General features: G+C 36.2%; 1 protein-coding gene across 1 annotated transcript in view; it reads left to right on the top strand.

Moving 5' to 3' along the window:
- MME (membrane metalloendopeptidase) overlaps nt 1-12,723 on the top strand; it is a 57,783-nt gene extending 45,060 nt beyond the window's left edge. The window contains exons 18-23 of the mRNA XM_063306532.1: nt 2,189-2,308; nt 4,028-4,161; nt 6,038-6,103; nt 8,287-8,382; nt 9,436-9,512; nt 10,816-12,723. Coding sequence (XP_063162602.1) covers nt 2,189-2,308; nt 4,028-4,161; nt 6,038-6,103; nt 8,287-8,382; nt 9,436-9,512; nt 10,816-10,915 — 593 coding nt within the window. The 3' untranslated portion in view covers nt 10,916-12,723. The remainder of the gene's footprint in view (nt 1-2,188; nt 2,309-4,027; nt 4,162-6,037; nt 6,104-8,286; nt 8,383-9,435; nt 9,513-10,815) is intronic.
- Nucleotides 12,724-13,998: the final 1,275 nt, after the last annotated feature.

Raw genomic sequence — 13,998 nt, 5'->3', positions numbered from 1 at the left:
ATGTTTCTACCCCTATTTTAGCTGAACAAATTTAGAAGAGACAATGCTATTATATAATCACAGCATTGTAATATTACTACCTTAATCTTCAAAGATGAACTGGAAAATTGTAAAACACCTTTTATAAACCAATTAACAGTTCCTAAAGAAGAACAAATAACTAGGGATGGGTGGGTTTATCCAAAATTACCTCACCATTGTGACCATCAACAAGCTGATTAATTAGTATTAATCAGTCAACTGAAAAGAACAATTTCCATCAGTAGCACTAAGTGGGAGGGAAAGACAATTGTCCCTTTCACCCAAATGTACCCTTATAATCTGCTTTGAAGGAAATTGCAGAGAAAAACAGAAGATGAGAAAATTCCATAAATAGACTTCTACTTGAATGAAATTAGATTTTGCCATAGTAAAATCAAGACAGAGGCAATACTCAAATTTCCTGATTCACTTTAATCTCTGCAGTGTGTTTTCAAAGTCACATTGAGACATGCTTCTTAAAACTGGAGAAAGATGGGGGATATTAAAAGCAGCTTCCCATGGAATTGAGAACATAACTTCTTCTTACACACCTTTTATGTAACAGAGCCATAAGTGTGGCATATAACTTATAGCATCATTTAATGTTTGCAGTCATACCTGAAGTGCCAGTTAAATCAGAATCAGACTTATATTTTAAAAATGAGTAAATTTTCATTTAAATGATATAGACTGTAACTCTTGCTTAGAGTCCTCTAATCTATTAAGATCATTTTGAATTCTGTTTCTGTTTTCTAGAGTATTAGCTGTCATTCCCAGTTTTATATCATCTTCAACATTCATAAGCATTTCCTCCACTTCTTCTAAGTCATTAATAAAAATATTGAAGATTGAACACTGTGGTGTGCCACTTAACTCCTCATTCAAGTTTGATAAGGAGTTAATAATGAACATTGTCTTATGTGGTATTTTGTGAGCTATTTCATACTTAATTAGCTTACTAATTGAAATATCCTAAAATGCTTTGTAAAATGCCTTGCTGAAGTCAAGATATATAATGTTCACAGCATTCTCACAATCTACCTGCTTAAAAAGTAAATTTAGCACAATCTGCCTACTTAAATAATGAAATTATAAGTCAGAACTTAACTTAATGGTTCAGTTAGGGGGATGAAGTGTCTGCTACTCCCAAATATCCATTAAATTGCATATTACATCATTTATGGTGATTTGCTTAATGATATAATTGAACAAGTGCTGTAAATTGACCCAAATGGCATAATCTGTATTATGGCATCATTACATAAGTGACATAACTCACCACAGATGATGTACAATTAGTGTGAATTTAACTGCTTCATCTGTTCTACATCAGATACAGTGGACTTGTCTATTATTTGGGGGGGTATGTCTTGTCTGAAATGTGGTCCATTTCATCCGAAATCCACTAAACTACAGTCAGTTAAATCAAAATACCACTGTAGATTAGTCTGACAAGTGTAGTTTTTGACTTGTATTAATCACTATCTTGTTTTCAGAGAGTTTATAGATTGATTGCTTTATAATATGTTCATGAATCTTCCCAGGTAACATTGTCATGCTTATAGTCTGTAGTTCCCTAGATCTTTCTTTCCTCCTTTTTTGAAGACTGGGACAATATTTAACCTTCTCCAGTCTTTGTAACTTCACTCATTCTCCAGGTTTCCTCAAAGATAATAGCTAGAGGTTCAATCAGATCATTGGCAAATTACTTCAGTATTCTGGTATAAAATCCAGCTGCCTCTTCATATATGAACTCATTCAAGATCACTGTGTATCTACTAAGCTGAAATATAATCCTCCTTCAACCAGCTATTCACATAGTTCAACTGACCATTTATCCTCTCAAACAAAACTGAGGCAAAATAGAAATTGAGTAGCAATGTCCTTTCTTTGTTATCAGAGTTCCTTATGCCATCTTCCTGGATCCTGCTAGGTGACATAGCTTAATTGACAGGACCAAGAACAAGCCATTAGGCATTTATATCTTGCTACAATCAAAAATGACTCTCAGAGGGATGTAATGCAATGCAAAAAGAACAATGACTGAATTAAGTGGTTAGATGGGGCAATCTCCAGTGATTTCTTTGCTTGCATTTATTCTGGCTTTATGTTCTGCATGGGTACAAGATATTAACATTGGAATCCCTGGTCTCATATTTCTATATAGTTTTTCCTGCAGGTATTTTGCAGCCACCTTTCTTTAGTGCATCCCAACCAAAGTCACTGAATTATGGTGGAATTGGCATGGTCATTGGTCATGAAATCACCCATGGCTTTGATGACAATGGTAAGACTTAATATACAACATTAATGAAATAGGTTTTTTAAAGAATTGCACATGAAAAGAGACAATCCTGTTTTATTTATCAATAATAACATTTGTTCTGGGGAGGAAAAAACTAAGTCATTTTTCACCAATTGAGGATTGATTGATTTGATTTATATCCTGTCTTTCCCCTGCAAATTTCAACACAGCTTACCTGAGTGCCTCCCTACATTTTATCCCCACAACAAGCCTGAATTTTAACTTGGGCTGAAAAATAGTAAGTGGTCCAAACCACCCAGTGAATTTCAGTGGTTGAGGATAGACTAGAACCTGGGTTCCCTATGCCTGGTCAAATGTCTTAACCATCACGCCACACTAGTTTGACATAACACGGTTAACTTTGCATATTATTATAAGTACCTATTCATGTGTATATCCCTTTTGCCTATTGTCCTGCAAAGGCAACAACAAAGAACAACAACAAAGACAGAAATCACTCAGCCTATTCTTCTTGGAAATGCTTCCATTATATTAAAATGCCAATCAATTAACATACTACAAAGCATCCCATCAAAGACTTCAGTTGCAGTTAGGATTTTGTAATAAAACAATTTATTGAAACTTTAGTGCTGTCATTCATATATGTCTATATACCTATAAATCTAGATATACAATTATACCAGTAGTCCTCACTGAACAAGGAGTCAGTAAGCGAGGACTACCTGTATCTACATCTAGTCAGAGATAGAGATGATAAGATATTCCTCCCATTCCTTACATCTATTTAAGATATCTAGTGTTTTTTTTTAAAAAAACATACTTTAGTCTTAGCCAGTCATGGCACTTTATTATAAAGCAAAGGGAAACCGGCAGATGGCAATTTCTGCCAGGCATTAGATGTGCAAGCATAGGAAGCTTAGTGGAGGCTAAGTAGTCCAGGTACTCTTCTATATGAAGCCAGAAAGCTGGTTGGGATAAGATTAAGCCAATGGGAGGATAAATAATCTATGCCTGAGATCCATGGACTAAGCAGCCCTTGGAGAGGATGCAAGTTTCATTCTACTTAGCATTAGAATTCGATAACCACCACTAGATACCCAGGTATATGCTACACCGCTGAAAGGCTTGCTGGCTGGACGCTTTGACAATGTGGCACAGCAACAATGTCTGCGAACAAGGTGTGATGTGGATGGTTCAGAAGAAGATATACCCATAAGCATCCACAGTGGGCAAAACATGTGTTGTGATGTTGCACTGCAACCTCTGTTCCTCATGCACTGGTATGCAACTTCACAACCTGAATGCAAAAGAATGGAGCTTACGTCATCATATTACAATACAGGCTTTCTCATTTTAGTGTCATTGTAGTTAGGAATAGATGCCTTTCCCAATACTTTTTCTGTGTTATCTTTGTCCTTTTCCAAGAGGTAGATTCACTACATATTTCCTAAGGCAAGGTTAGCTTGAAAGTGGGTATATTAGTGTAAACTCCAGGGCAGCTAAACAAGTTGATTTTTTAATATAGAAAAGGACATTGCTCAAGGCACAGCTTATACAGTAGTTCATACTTTGCATATGTTAGGTCTTAACTTGAACTCTTAGAGCAAGTTTTCCAAAAGAAATCCTACACTCTTGGGGTATTAAGACAAATCATTATGCTGTGATATAATGTAGTTTTTATTATCTATGCCTTCTTGATTGTTATCTATGCATATTTCATTTGTATATATGTTATTTCAGGTAGAAATTTTAATGCAGATGGGGACCTCATAGACTGGTGGACTCAAGAATCTGCAAAAAATTTTAAAAGTCAGTCTCAGTGCATGGTATATCAGTATGGGAATTTCACATGGGATCTAGCTGGCAGACAAAATGTATGTGTCTTTTTCTGTACAAAACTTATGTATATTTTGGGCATGCCCTTTTATTTCATTATGCAACAAAGCATGTATATTTAGGGAAAGAGTTGTTGGAAGACTGGATATCTGCTCAGTACATCTAAACGTTTATGGACATTTCTGTCAGATATCAGATTTGTTCTCAAATTAGTTTCCTTCAGGTTAAGCTCAACATTTGGATGGTTCTCATCTCTCCAGGTTCTTCTGCTAGGACTCAAAGATATCACAGAAAAATAGACTCCAGTTTGGACATAATATTAAACTGATGCAACTGTGCTATATTAAAAACTAGTTTGATCTTTATTTGTTTAAACAAGCCATAACTTAACTTTGGTCTTTGGTTAATGGGTACAACTGCACATTTCTGTCCAGGTGTTATTGTTCAGTGTTATTGTTCAGTGTTCAAAGATTTTTTCAGTCAATTAAGATTTACAATATGTATTTTTAGGCGTTACATGTATATAAGATGTGTTTTAGAGGTTTTATTATATAGTGCAACTGTACTGTAATTTAAAAATACATAAATACAAAAGTGTGCATGCATTTTAATTTTAATTCTACTCTGCCTTTGAGAGTTGTAAAACACAGTACAAGTGTGTTTTAAAACATGGTGGGCTACAAATTTGAAAAATTTACCACCAGATTCAGCTATTAAATATCCTGTGATTAGCTAAATATAAATTGTTCAAACTTCTCCTCTGAAGAAAGTAGAAAAGAAGAGGCCATGGAAGCAAAATTTGCTGCTGGGTGGGCAACTTGCCTCTCCAAAGCTATGTGCAACCTCTGACCCACTCATCCCCTTTTGTTTTGTAATTATGGATAAAAATCAGAGATACCATTTCCTACTCTTTTGAAGCAGGAAGCCCACAAAACATGAGAAGCAAGCCCAAAAATAGTTTAATATGATTTTTAAAAAACAAAGATTTTCCCTGATATCTTCCCATTCACACACAAAGAAAGTCCAGGAAGCAGGAATCAAATCCCAGCCCTACCTTCATATGCAAGAAAGCTTGACCTACTTTCTATCATAGACTTACCTTTGTGCCCCCCACCTTTTTTTTTAATTACTAAAGGGGGCTCACCTTCCAGATTAGCAGTGTATCCAAAGAGGATCAAAATGTCACCAGTTCAATAAAATAAGTGTTATTCATTTCAAACAATTGAGATTTCAGTTTATCTAAATATATTAAGCAATTTCATTGCATTCTCTACAGTAGAAAAGATTGATTGATTGATTATGCTTATATACTATCAAGAATTGGGAAGTTTTATTACAGGGATATATAAATATAATAAATAGATACCTATTTTCAAGGCAGCAATGTCAAGTTCCATCATTTTCATTCCGTTAACAGTCTATATATGCCCATCTTTGCATTTAAATAGAGTTTTTACTTTGAGTTTCAGACTCCTTCACTGTTGTTGCACAGTAACTGTATATCCTGATGGAAATTCCTGGTGATGGGCTTCAAGAACAGTAATGGCCATTTCCAACATTCAACCTGAGATCTATGAAATATGGCTTATTTATTTTGTGCAAGCAAAAGACCAATTTTTATAGGAAATGGAATATGTGAAGAATGACAGTCTATATGTTAGAGAGAACTTGAACGATGTATGCAATAGATTATATTACATACCTTCCTTCCTTCTGTGAGATTCCTTTCATAGAATCCCATAATGAAACATTTTCCTATAGACTTCATATTTTCTATTCCATTTTGACCTTGAAGGCATTCGTTGTTCTTGGAACTTGATCATAGTTAGTTAGTTAGTTAGTTAGTTAGTTAGTTAGTTAGTTAGTCAGGGAAGGAAGGAAGGTTAGTTTTCACTTCTTCCTTTGTCCTTGCAGCTGAGTGGAATCAATACTCTTGGTGAAAATATTGCTGATAATGGTGGCATTAGACAAGCATACAGGGTGAGAAATGGCTATTTTCCCTTTCTTCAAAACTCAGATGATTATTTCTTGGAATATATTCATTGAAATACAGGTTTTCAGTGGTACTTCTTTGACACAGGTCTGGTTTATTAAACCTCTAAAGTTTTTTTTTCCATACATACTGACATACTGTACATCACTTTTCAATGCATAGTTGGTAATTTCTTTCCAACGATTCTGCTCTACCTTCAACTTTCCTCTCTTCTCTCTTCCTCTCCTTTATTTCCATATCTTTCAGAAGCTCTTCACCTCTGGTGCACATTGCCATTATAGTTGTGCAAGTTATGTATACAATACACTGTTAAATGGGAATTCTGCACTTGCTTCCTCAACTAGTTGCCCTCCTTAAATGTTATACTAGAGGTCCATCATCCACAGTAAACACAATAAACACACAATAAACAGTAAACACACAATTCACAGTTGCTACTTATAAGAAGTAATCAGTAGAACTGGGGTTGTGAAGAATATCTCATGCTGAATTAGGCACACTATTGGGAGTTAATTAATTCACTGAAATACTCAGTGATGTAAAACTTCCTTAAGGCTAAGTAAGGGGATAAAAAAACCTTCCTGCCTGATATTTCTTTTAAAATCTTAACTAAAAGAGTACAGAACATATTGTCAAATTAATTGAATTTCCAGGGCAAAGTACATTCCAGTAAGGATCACACTGTTTTATCCATACAGAGATTACAACTCTTTTATCTTTACTTTACATTTTAAAAGAACTTTCCAATCAGTAAACCATGATGAACTATACCAGAATAAGATACCTAAGAGACGTACTCCTTCCTTATTAATTGTATATTTCATACTAGTGTAAAATGATTCCTATAGGCATTTTTTACTAATGGTAAAATATATGAGTTCAATCATGAGGAACACTAACTTGCTTTTACATTTAACTTTATACTGTATGGGAGGAGCTGTGGGACACCACATTCTACCAGGTGATGAACTGATAATCTTGCAGTTGTATTCTTTCTCACTGTTATCCATCATAGGCTGTGGGATCAAATTGGGAAGACAAAATAAAGTGTAAAGATTGCACCAAAATTTCAGTATATTGGAGCTGTGAACTGATCTGAAAAAATCTGATAAGCATAAAAGCTGCAGCAGAACTCCATAGTGCTCAAAATCTAATTTTCATTACAAAGTAGAAGAAACTGACATTTTAGAAGTCAATAACAGATTGAAAGCCATTTTATATTTTATGTGGCATCCCAAAGTGTGAAAGAGGGAAGCAAACTCTCTAAAACTCACAATGAAATTCTCTGACAATGTGCAATGTTAGTATTATATTGGATAGGAGACTTTACCACCACTTTTAGTGTTTAATCTGGCAAAAAATGTTCAGACAACAAACTAAGTAGTCACGGTGTCCCACAATGTTATTAATGGAACAGGGCTAGTATTCACTATGGACATTAAGGTAATAAGTGAGAAGAAGGTTTTAACATTTTATACCATCTATTGGAATCAGTTATAAGAAAAGATGGGTGTTTCAGAGGAACACTACCTTTGAGAATGACATTTCAAGAGGATTTTGAAACAAGCGTAGATAGAAATGGAATTTAGAGAAGTATCCATTTGATTTGTGAAAAGCAGCTCTAAAATGGTTCATGTGGCATTTTCTTCTGGCCACTTTCCCTACCAGCATCTAGTATGTGTGTTTGTGTGTGTTTGTGTACCAAACCTAGCTGGTGATGCAAGTAGCGTTAAAAAAAACCCACTGACAAAGTTGGTTTATTACTTTAATGCTGATCTACTGAAGTGATGGATGTATGATTGGTGGCTTATGCTGTCCTCCATGTTAGATGATTTGCATGTCAGCACACCAATCAAGCATGGCAAGAGGGGCTTCTGAACTCTGCTGGAAAATTTCCCTCTGCCCATGCTTTTGGAGGAGATGGAAATAAGGCATTTTTAAAGCAAAACTTAGTGATAACCCTATGTTGGACTGGCTCTCTCCTGTCCTGTTTCTTATATGGGTGTTGGCTAAACCAATGTAATGCCTTTGATTCTTAGGATGGCTCAGTCCTCTTAGGCTTCTTTCTGATCCATATTTACCCGGGAGTTGAATTCAGTGATACTTACTTGTAATAGGGTTGTCCTGTTTCAAAACAGTAAATGCCTTCCCTTTCCTCTTTATTTGCCAGGCCTATGAATCTTATCTACAGAAGAATGGAGAAGAGAAACTGCTTCCTGGGCTTGACTTCAACCATAAACAACTATTCTTTCTGAATTTTGCACAGGTATTATGCTTGGTTTTGATTGAAAGCTTTGCAAATTATTTTGAGTTACAATTTCACAGTTAAGTTGGAAACAGCAGGCCTGCTGTTCTCCTTCTAATATGAACTGGCAGGAGTGCTAAGGCAGCTGCCTTTGTGGCCATCAGACCAAGAGGTGTGTGGCCTGCCAGGTTAAGTTACACTACTATGTGGATGAAGGCATTCTGGAGGTGAGCCAATGAAACCAACTTGCATGTGACCCTGTGCTTTGTTTTTGAGCACTTTATAACTAGGAGTTGTCTAAGGTCTTCTCCGCTTTGCAGACTTAAGCAGCTGAAAATGAAGCCAGCTTAAGACACACTTTCCAGAATTCAGTCCTTTCCTCCACTTTGGCCAGGGGAATGACCTTGTTTTCTATGTGTACTGTGTTTCCCATAGTCCTTAACTGGTGGATTCCCCTGGAGGGAAGGGAAGGGCGATTGGGAAAGGGGAAAGACCACTGTTTTGCTAATTTTCATGTCACTTGGGATAGAATAGCAAAATGGCAGAACTCTTGTCAAGTTCAAGTACATCCTTTCATTGCTTCATCAGTGAACTTGTAAAAAAGAAAAGCCTAGGTTTTCATCATTCCACTGGTGAACTTGGAAAAATAAAAATGGCCATGCAGGGGAAGGACCAGTGACTGGAGGGGAGGGGGCATTCCTGCCAGAGTGCCTAGTAGCCAATTAGAAAGGGGGGTCCTTACAATGAAACGAAGCACAGCAGGTGAATCAGACTGTGCCATTTGAGCTGTCACAACTTGAAACATTCAACTTCTGATGAGTAACAGGAACAGATGGGCAGGGTTGCCTTCCCAATGGTTTGAAGGCAGACAGAGGACACTGTTATGCATTCCTGCTTCAAGAAACAATCAGTGGCTCATAGAGGCACTGGGACAAGCTGCTTGTGCAGATCAACTATGAATATTCCCTGCACTATCTCAATTTTCTATTCCATGTCACAGCTTCAACCTCAGTAAAGTTAAAGTAGCAACTGCAGTGAAATCATGTTTTCTGCAAACTTTTCTTGTTTTCAAAGGTCTGGTGTGGGACATATAGGCCAGAATATGCTGTCAATGCTATTAAAACTGATGCACACAGTCCTGGTAAATTCAGGTAGGTGTTTAAAGGAACCTTTAAAAAAAACCCACAGTGTTATTTATTTACAAATCAAAGTATGTTTCTTGTCTTCAGAGGTTCATGCCATGCTAAATATGTAGGACTTTGAGGTGCCACAATGCTGTTTTTCTTTTTTCCTTTTGTTTTTTTTCATCATCATTCAGTAATGGCTAGCCTCCCCCTCCTTGTACCTGGAACAATTTGCATTCCAGTACAAATTGATCAAACAGGCATAATTTCCCATGTTGTTGCTCCTCTCTAATACAGCCAGTTCCATCATACTAGTAACATCAGGCAAGGACTAATGGGAGGGGGGGGGTCAATAAATTTCAGGATTACAGTAGCAACCATACAGCTACCATCTTGAATTTTTTGACCAGCACCAGCATCACACATAAAGAGACCTCTGGCATAAGAAGTTCTTTTATGTGCAGCATATAAGTCCATGCCCAAATGAGTGTTGGAGGATACTATAAGATTTGAGGATGGGAAAAGTTGTGGTGGAAGTTGGGCTATCAGCATTTAAATAAGTTCAGCATGCTCACAACTAGTACAAAATGGCTGTTTGAAAAGTCTATCCATAACAACAGCCTGTACCCTACTATTTAAAAACAGTGGTTTCTGTTTTATTGAATAAAATGGTCTAATGATAGAAAATATGTTTAACATACCTGAACCATCAACAACATTGTGGAACTGTACTTTGTCTTGGACAAATTTTGCTCTGTGTCACATCAGTTTTGAAATGGAATCATTTTGTTTTATCCATGTTTATATTCTATGTAATGAAATGTTTCGTGAAAGCAGCATGAAAATTCTGAAGCTGGCATCAATTTTTTTTAAAAAAAAATGTGTCTCTTAATCTGGAATGTTTCCAGATTAGATTTCAGTTGGTGCAGATATTTATCCTATTACTGACGGCATCATGACAAGCTGGGAAAGATTACATCTAATTCTATCATAACTTGGAACATATGCCCACTTTTTTCAGCAAAATATGTTGCAATCAGTAGTGCCTGTTTTAGTCTAGAAGCAAAATTCCCTTTTAATTTAGATGCATTTTATAGTCAGGTATCCAATATATGCTTTCTAGGCAAGCATCAGAGATGCCACCAAGACTTAGATTATGCTAAATCCAACAAATGAAATCATAGAAATGAAAGTTAATCAATTTGCTACACGTCCTAAAAGTCCCAGCGTTTAGAAAGTGGAAGAAAGCCAGCATTTGTCTTCTCTGATGCTAATCCATGAAGTAGATCCAGCAGTACCAAACTTTGTTCTTGTTTTCCTTGCTCTAAAGGGTCCTTGGAACACTGCAGAACAACCCGGAGTTTTCTGAAGCCTTTAAATGTACTGATAAAGATTACATGGATCCTGTGAGAAAGTGTCGTGTTTGGTAACAGAGCTGCAAACAGCAGAAGCCAAGAGGAAGAAGAAATCTGGAATGTTTTAAGCGCAATAGAAGTGACTTTGATACAAGAGGGACCATAACAAAGACATATCAGGTGCACTAATAAAGTGATTTTTTTAGGAAAGACAACAAAAAGCCTTGCTCAGAAAGCTTCTCCCAGCAATTATTCTGACTAAACTAAGAAAATGATAAACTGCTCCACACACAAGGGGGTTTCATTTTTTAAAAAAACATTAGAGTTCCTTCCTGATTTCCATTCAGCTTTCAGCTTTTACATTTTAGTCTGTTCATTAACACATTTGCTTAAAAGCAAGTCCCACCAATTTCAGTGGAACTTACTTTCAGGGATGCATGCTCAATTTGAACAATCTGAGTCCCATAAATGTGTTCTGAACTTTGTAATCAGATGGAAAAAAGGAATACCAAACAATGCAGAAGCTTGAATGTGAAATGTAGTGAGTGTGGGATTTAGAACCTCTCCCATTTTTGATCACATGCTTGTTTTTCGGAAATGGCCATAGGAGTTTTAGGACCCAGAAAAATCTACACAGGCCTTAAGTTAATATACCCTGAAACCCACTGGAATCTAGGTACTCTCTTATGACACTAGTGGTAGGAGCTAAGCATAGTCACCTGTAACAACTTTTGCTCCCCATATAGTGTATATCCTTCATACAAGAGAAGATGTGCATAGTCAGGAGGGTATGGATGAATAACTGCAGTGCAGATGGGGTGTGTAATCAGATGTGTGCCTATCACAACCTGCTCTATCTGCCATTACTTTCTGGGTTGGAGATAAGGGGTAGGCATTGCCCCATCACTGGATGAAAGAAAAATAGGCAAGCAAGCTGCCTTCTTTCAACCTCATGTCACCTATTTTTATACTAATAAGTGATGAGTCACAAGGCAAAGGATTTGTTGCTTCTTCTCAATTTCACACTGCATACAGGACTCCTTTTTCTTCCAGATGGATGCCCTCTGTGGGCTCCATCTTAAAACTCTCCTCTGCCTGTTCCTTTCTGTTTGAATCTGTGCTCATCAGAATAATCCAAAGACAATTTGATACTGTATGGGAAGGGATTAACTATTGACCAAATGTGTTGTTTGCTGCTTTCTACTGTAAAGCCAAACAATACTGTAGATAATTTATTAATTTTTTAGCATATCTTGTAATTAGTGCAGTTGTAACCAAATTCCTCCATGTTTTTCTAAGATTTTCCTGTTTTAACTCAGATTTTGGTCATTTTTTTAAAAAGAAAAACATGTTTGTAAAATTATATAAGGTAATGCTTTTTTATATTTAATTCTGAACTATTCTGGTCATGAATGGATGCATACCATTGGAATGTCAGGGTACAAACATTCTTTAAATGGTTAATTTTCAATACAAAGTCCTTTAGTGAAAGGATGTATTGATATATGGACTGATTTTGAGATAAACTTTCAAGATAATAAAGCCCTGGGACATATATACCTAACACAAATAATGTTCATGAAACTTCTAAATCATCAGGATCTTTGCTTCAGTAATAATGTTCCATATGTTGGTGTGTACATATCTGGGCTCGTAGTAAAAATACTTAAAAATCTGCTGACATGCCCTCCTGCAAGCAGGCAAGAGACATATTGCTTCTGATATTGAAGCACACGATTTCCAAAACGAATGAATAAATACCAGAATACCTCAGATGACTTGACTGAGTCTATTTCTGAGCATCTAAAGATTTTATGTGCATTTGAATTTTCAAATTTGTCATCTGATGAAGCATTTTGATAATTAAATTTAAGCAACATTTATCTTGTCTATAGCTGTTGCAGTGTATGTGTTTTTCTTGAAAAGGATGACATAGACATACAAAGATATTCACTCATTCTGAACTATTGAACTGGTCAGATATGACTTTTTGAGAGAATCACCAACATAATCAATCCATAACTAGTATAGTTTTCTTGTGGTAAAAGGAGCATTTCACTCACAGCCATGATGATACGAAGCTGACGTTTTTGATGTCATTGTATATAAAACTTCAGCTTCAGTTCATAGTAATGATATCTCGTAACCTGTCCCTATGTTGCCATTTTTTCCACACAGTTCGTGCTCTGATTCTTTCCAAGCTTGGTTTTCTCTTAAGATGGCAAACCATATTCTATAGGTGGGTCCATTCTTAGGCTTGAACGCTTCTAATCCTCAAGGACACGTCTGCTCCACTTTGGTATGATCTGATCTTATGAACAATAAATTTATGAAATCAAAACAGAGGATCTATCTTGCAGACCATGGCAGTTGCCATGTCTGATACTCTGGTAATAAGTACACTCCCAGCTGCTAAAGTGTTTGATTTTTTTACTATCTTCTGGTTTTAAGATAGGAAACTGTTTATGCTCATTTCTGCTGTATTTTGCCATGCTGGAGTAAAACAGACACACGTACACACACACACAGATTTTTAAGAAGTTGAGAGGACTGAAACAAAATAATCAATGAAAGAAGAAGAGTTATCCAATGGAAGAACGATGAAGTATCCTTGATCACTTCAAGTAGTGTACTAGAAACCTTTGCTAGGTGAGTCAAGACAATGTCCATTCCTATTCTGACCAAAACCGTTTTTCGTCAGAATAGGAATATTCTGAACTAAACCTGCAGAGAGGGGAATGTCAGCTGAGAACCCTAAAATATTTCCTTGGTTGTTGCTTTTATAAAGAGGTCAAATAAGTGTTTAACCTTATCAGTTTTGATTATATCCAAGGGTCCTTGAAAAGTTAGAAGCTTGACTGCCACCTCTAAAAATTGTATATATTCCATTAGAACTACCCAGTTCTTATAGTTTCAGAATGTCACTACATCAATTGGTACTAAGTTCCTGAAAGCCTTTGGAACCCTGAGAATCTGTCCCTATTTTGCTGAGATATACTCAAGATTTGGGATCAAAAAGCATCTGTTGAAATATATTTAGTGAAACCTGCTGAAATAAATTGGCCTGCAAGGAATTAAAATAGGAGAATTTCTTGCATGTTTCACCCCATTTTCTAAGCACTTTAAGTCAAAACTCTATTCCACATAATATATCAGTG

Source organism: Candoia aspera, chromosome 6 (genome assembly GCF_035149785.1).
Source record: "Candoia aspera isolate rCanAsp1 chromosome 6, rCanAsp1.hap2, whole genome shotgun sequence".
NCBI classification, from domain to species: domain Eukaryota; kingdom Metazoa; phylum Chordata; class Lepidosauria; order Squamata; family Boidae; genus Candoia; species Candoia aspera.
This window is presented reverse-complemented; position numbering and strand designations above follow the sequence as displayed.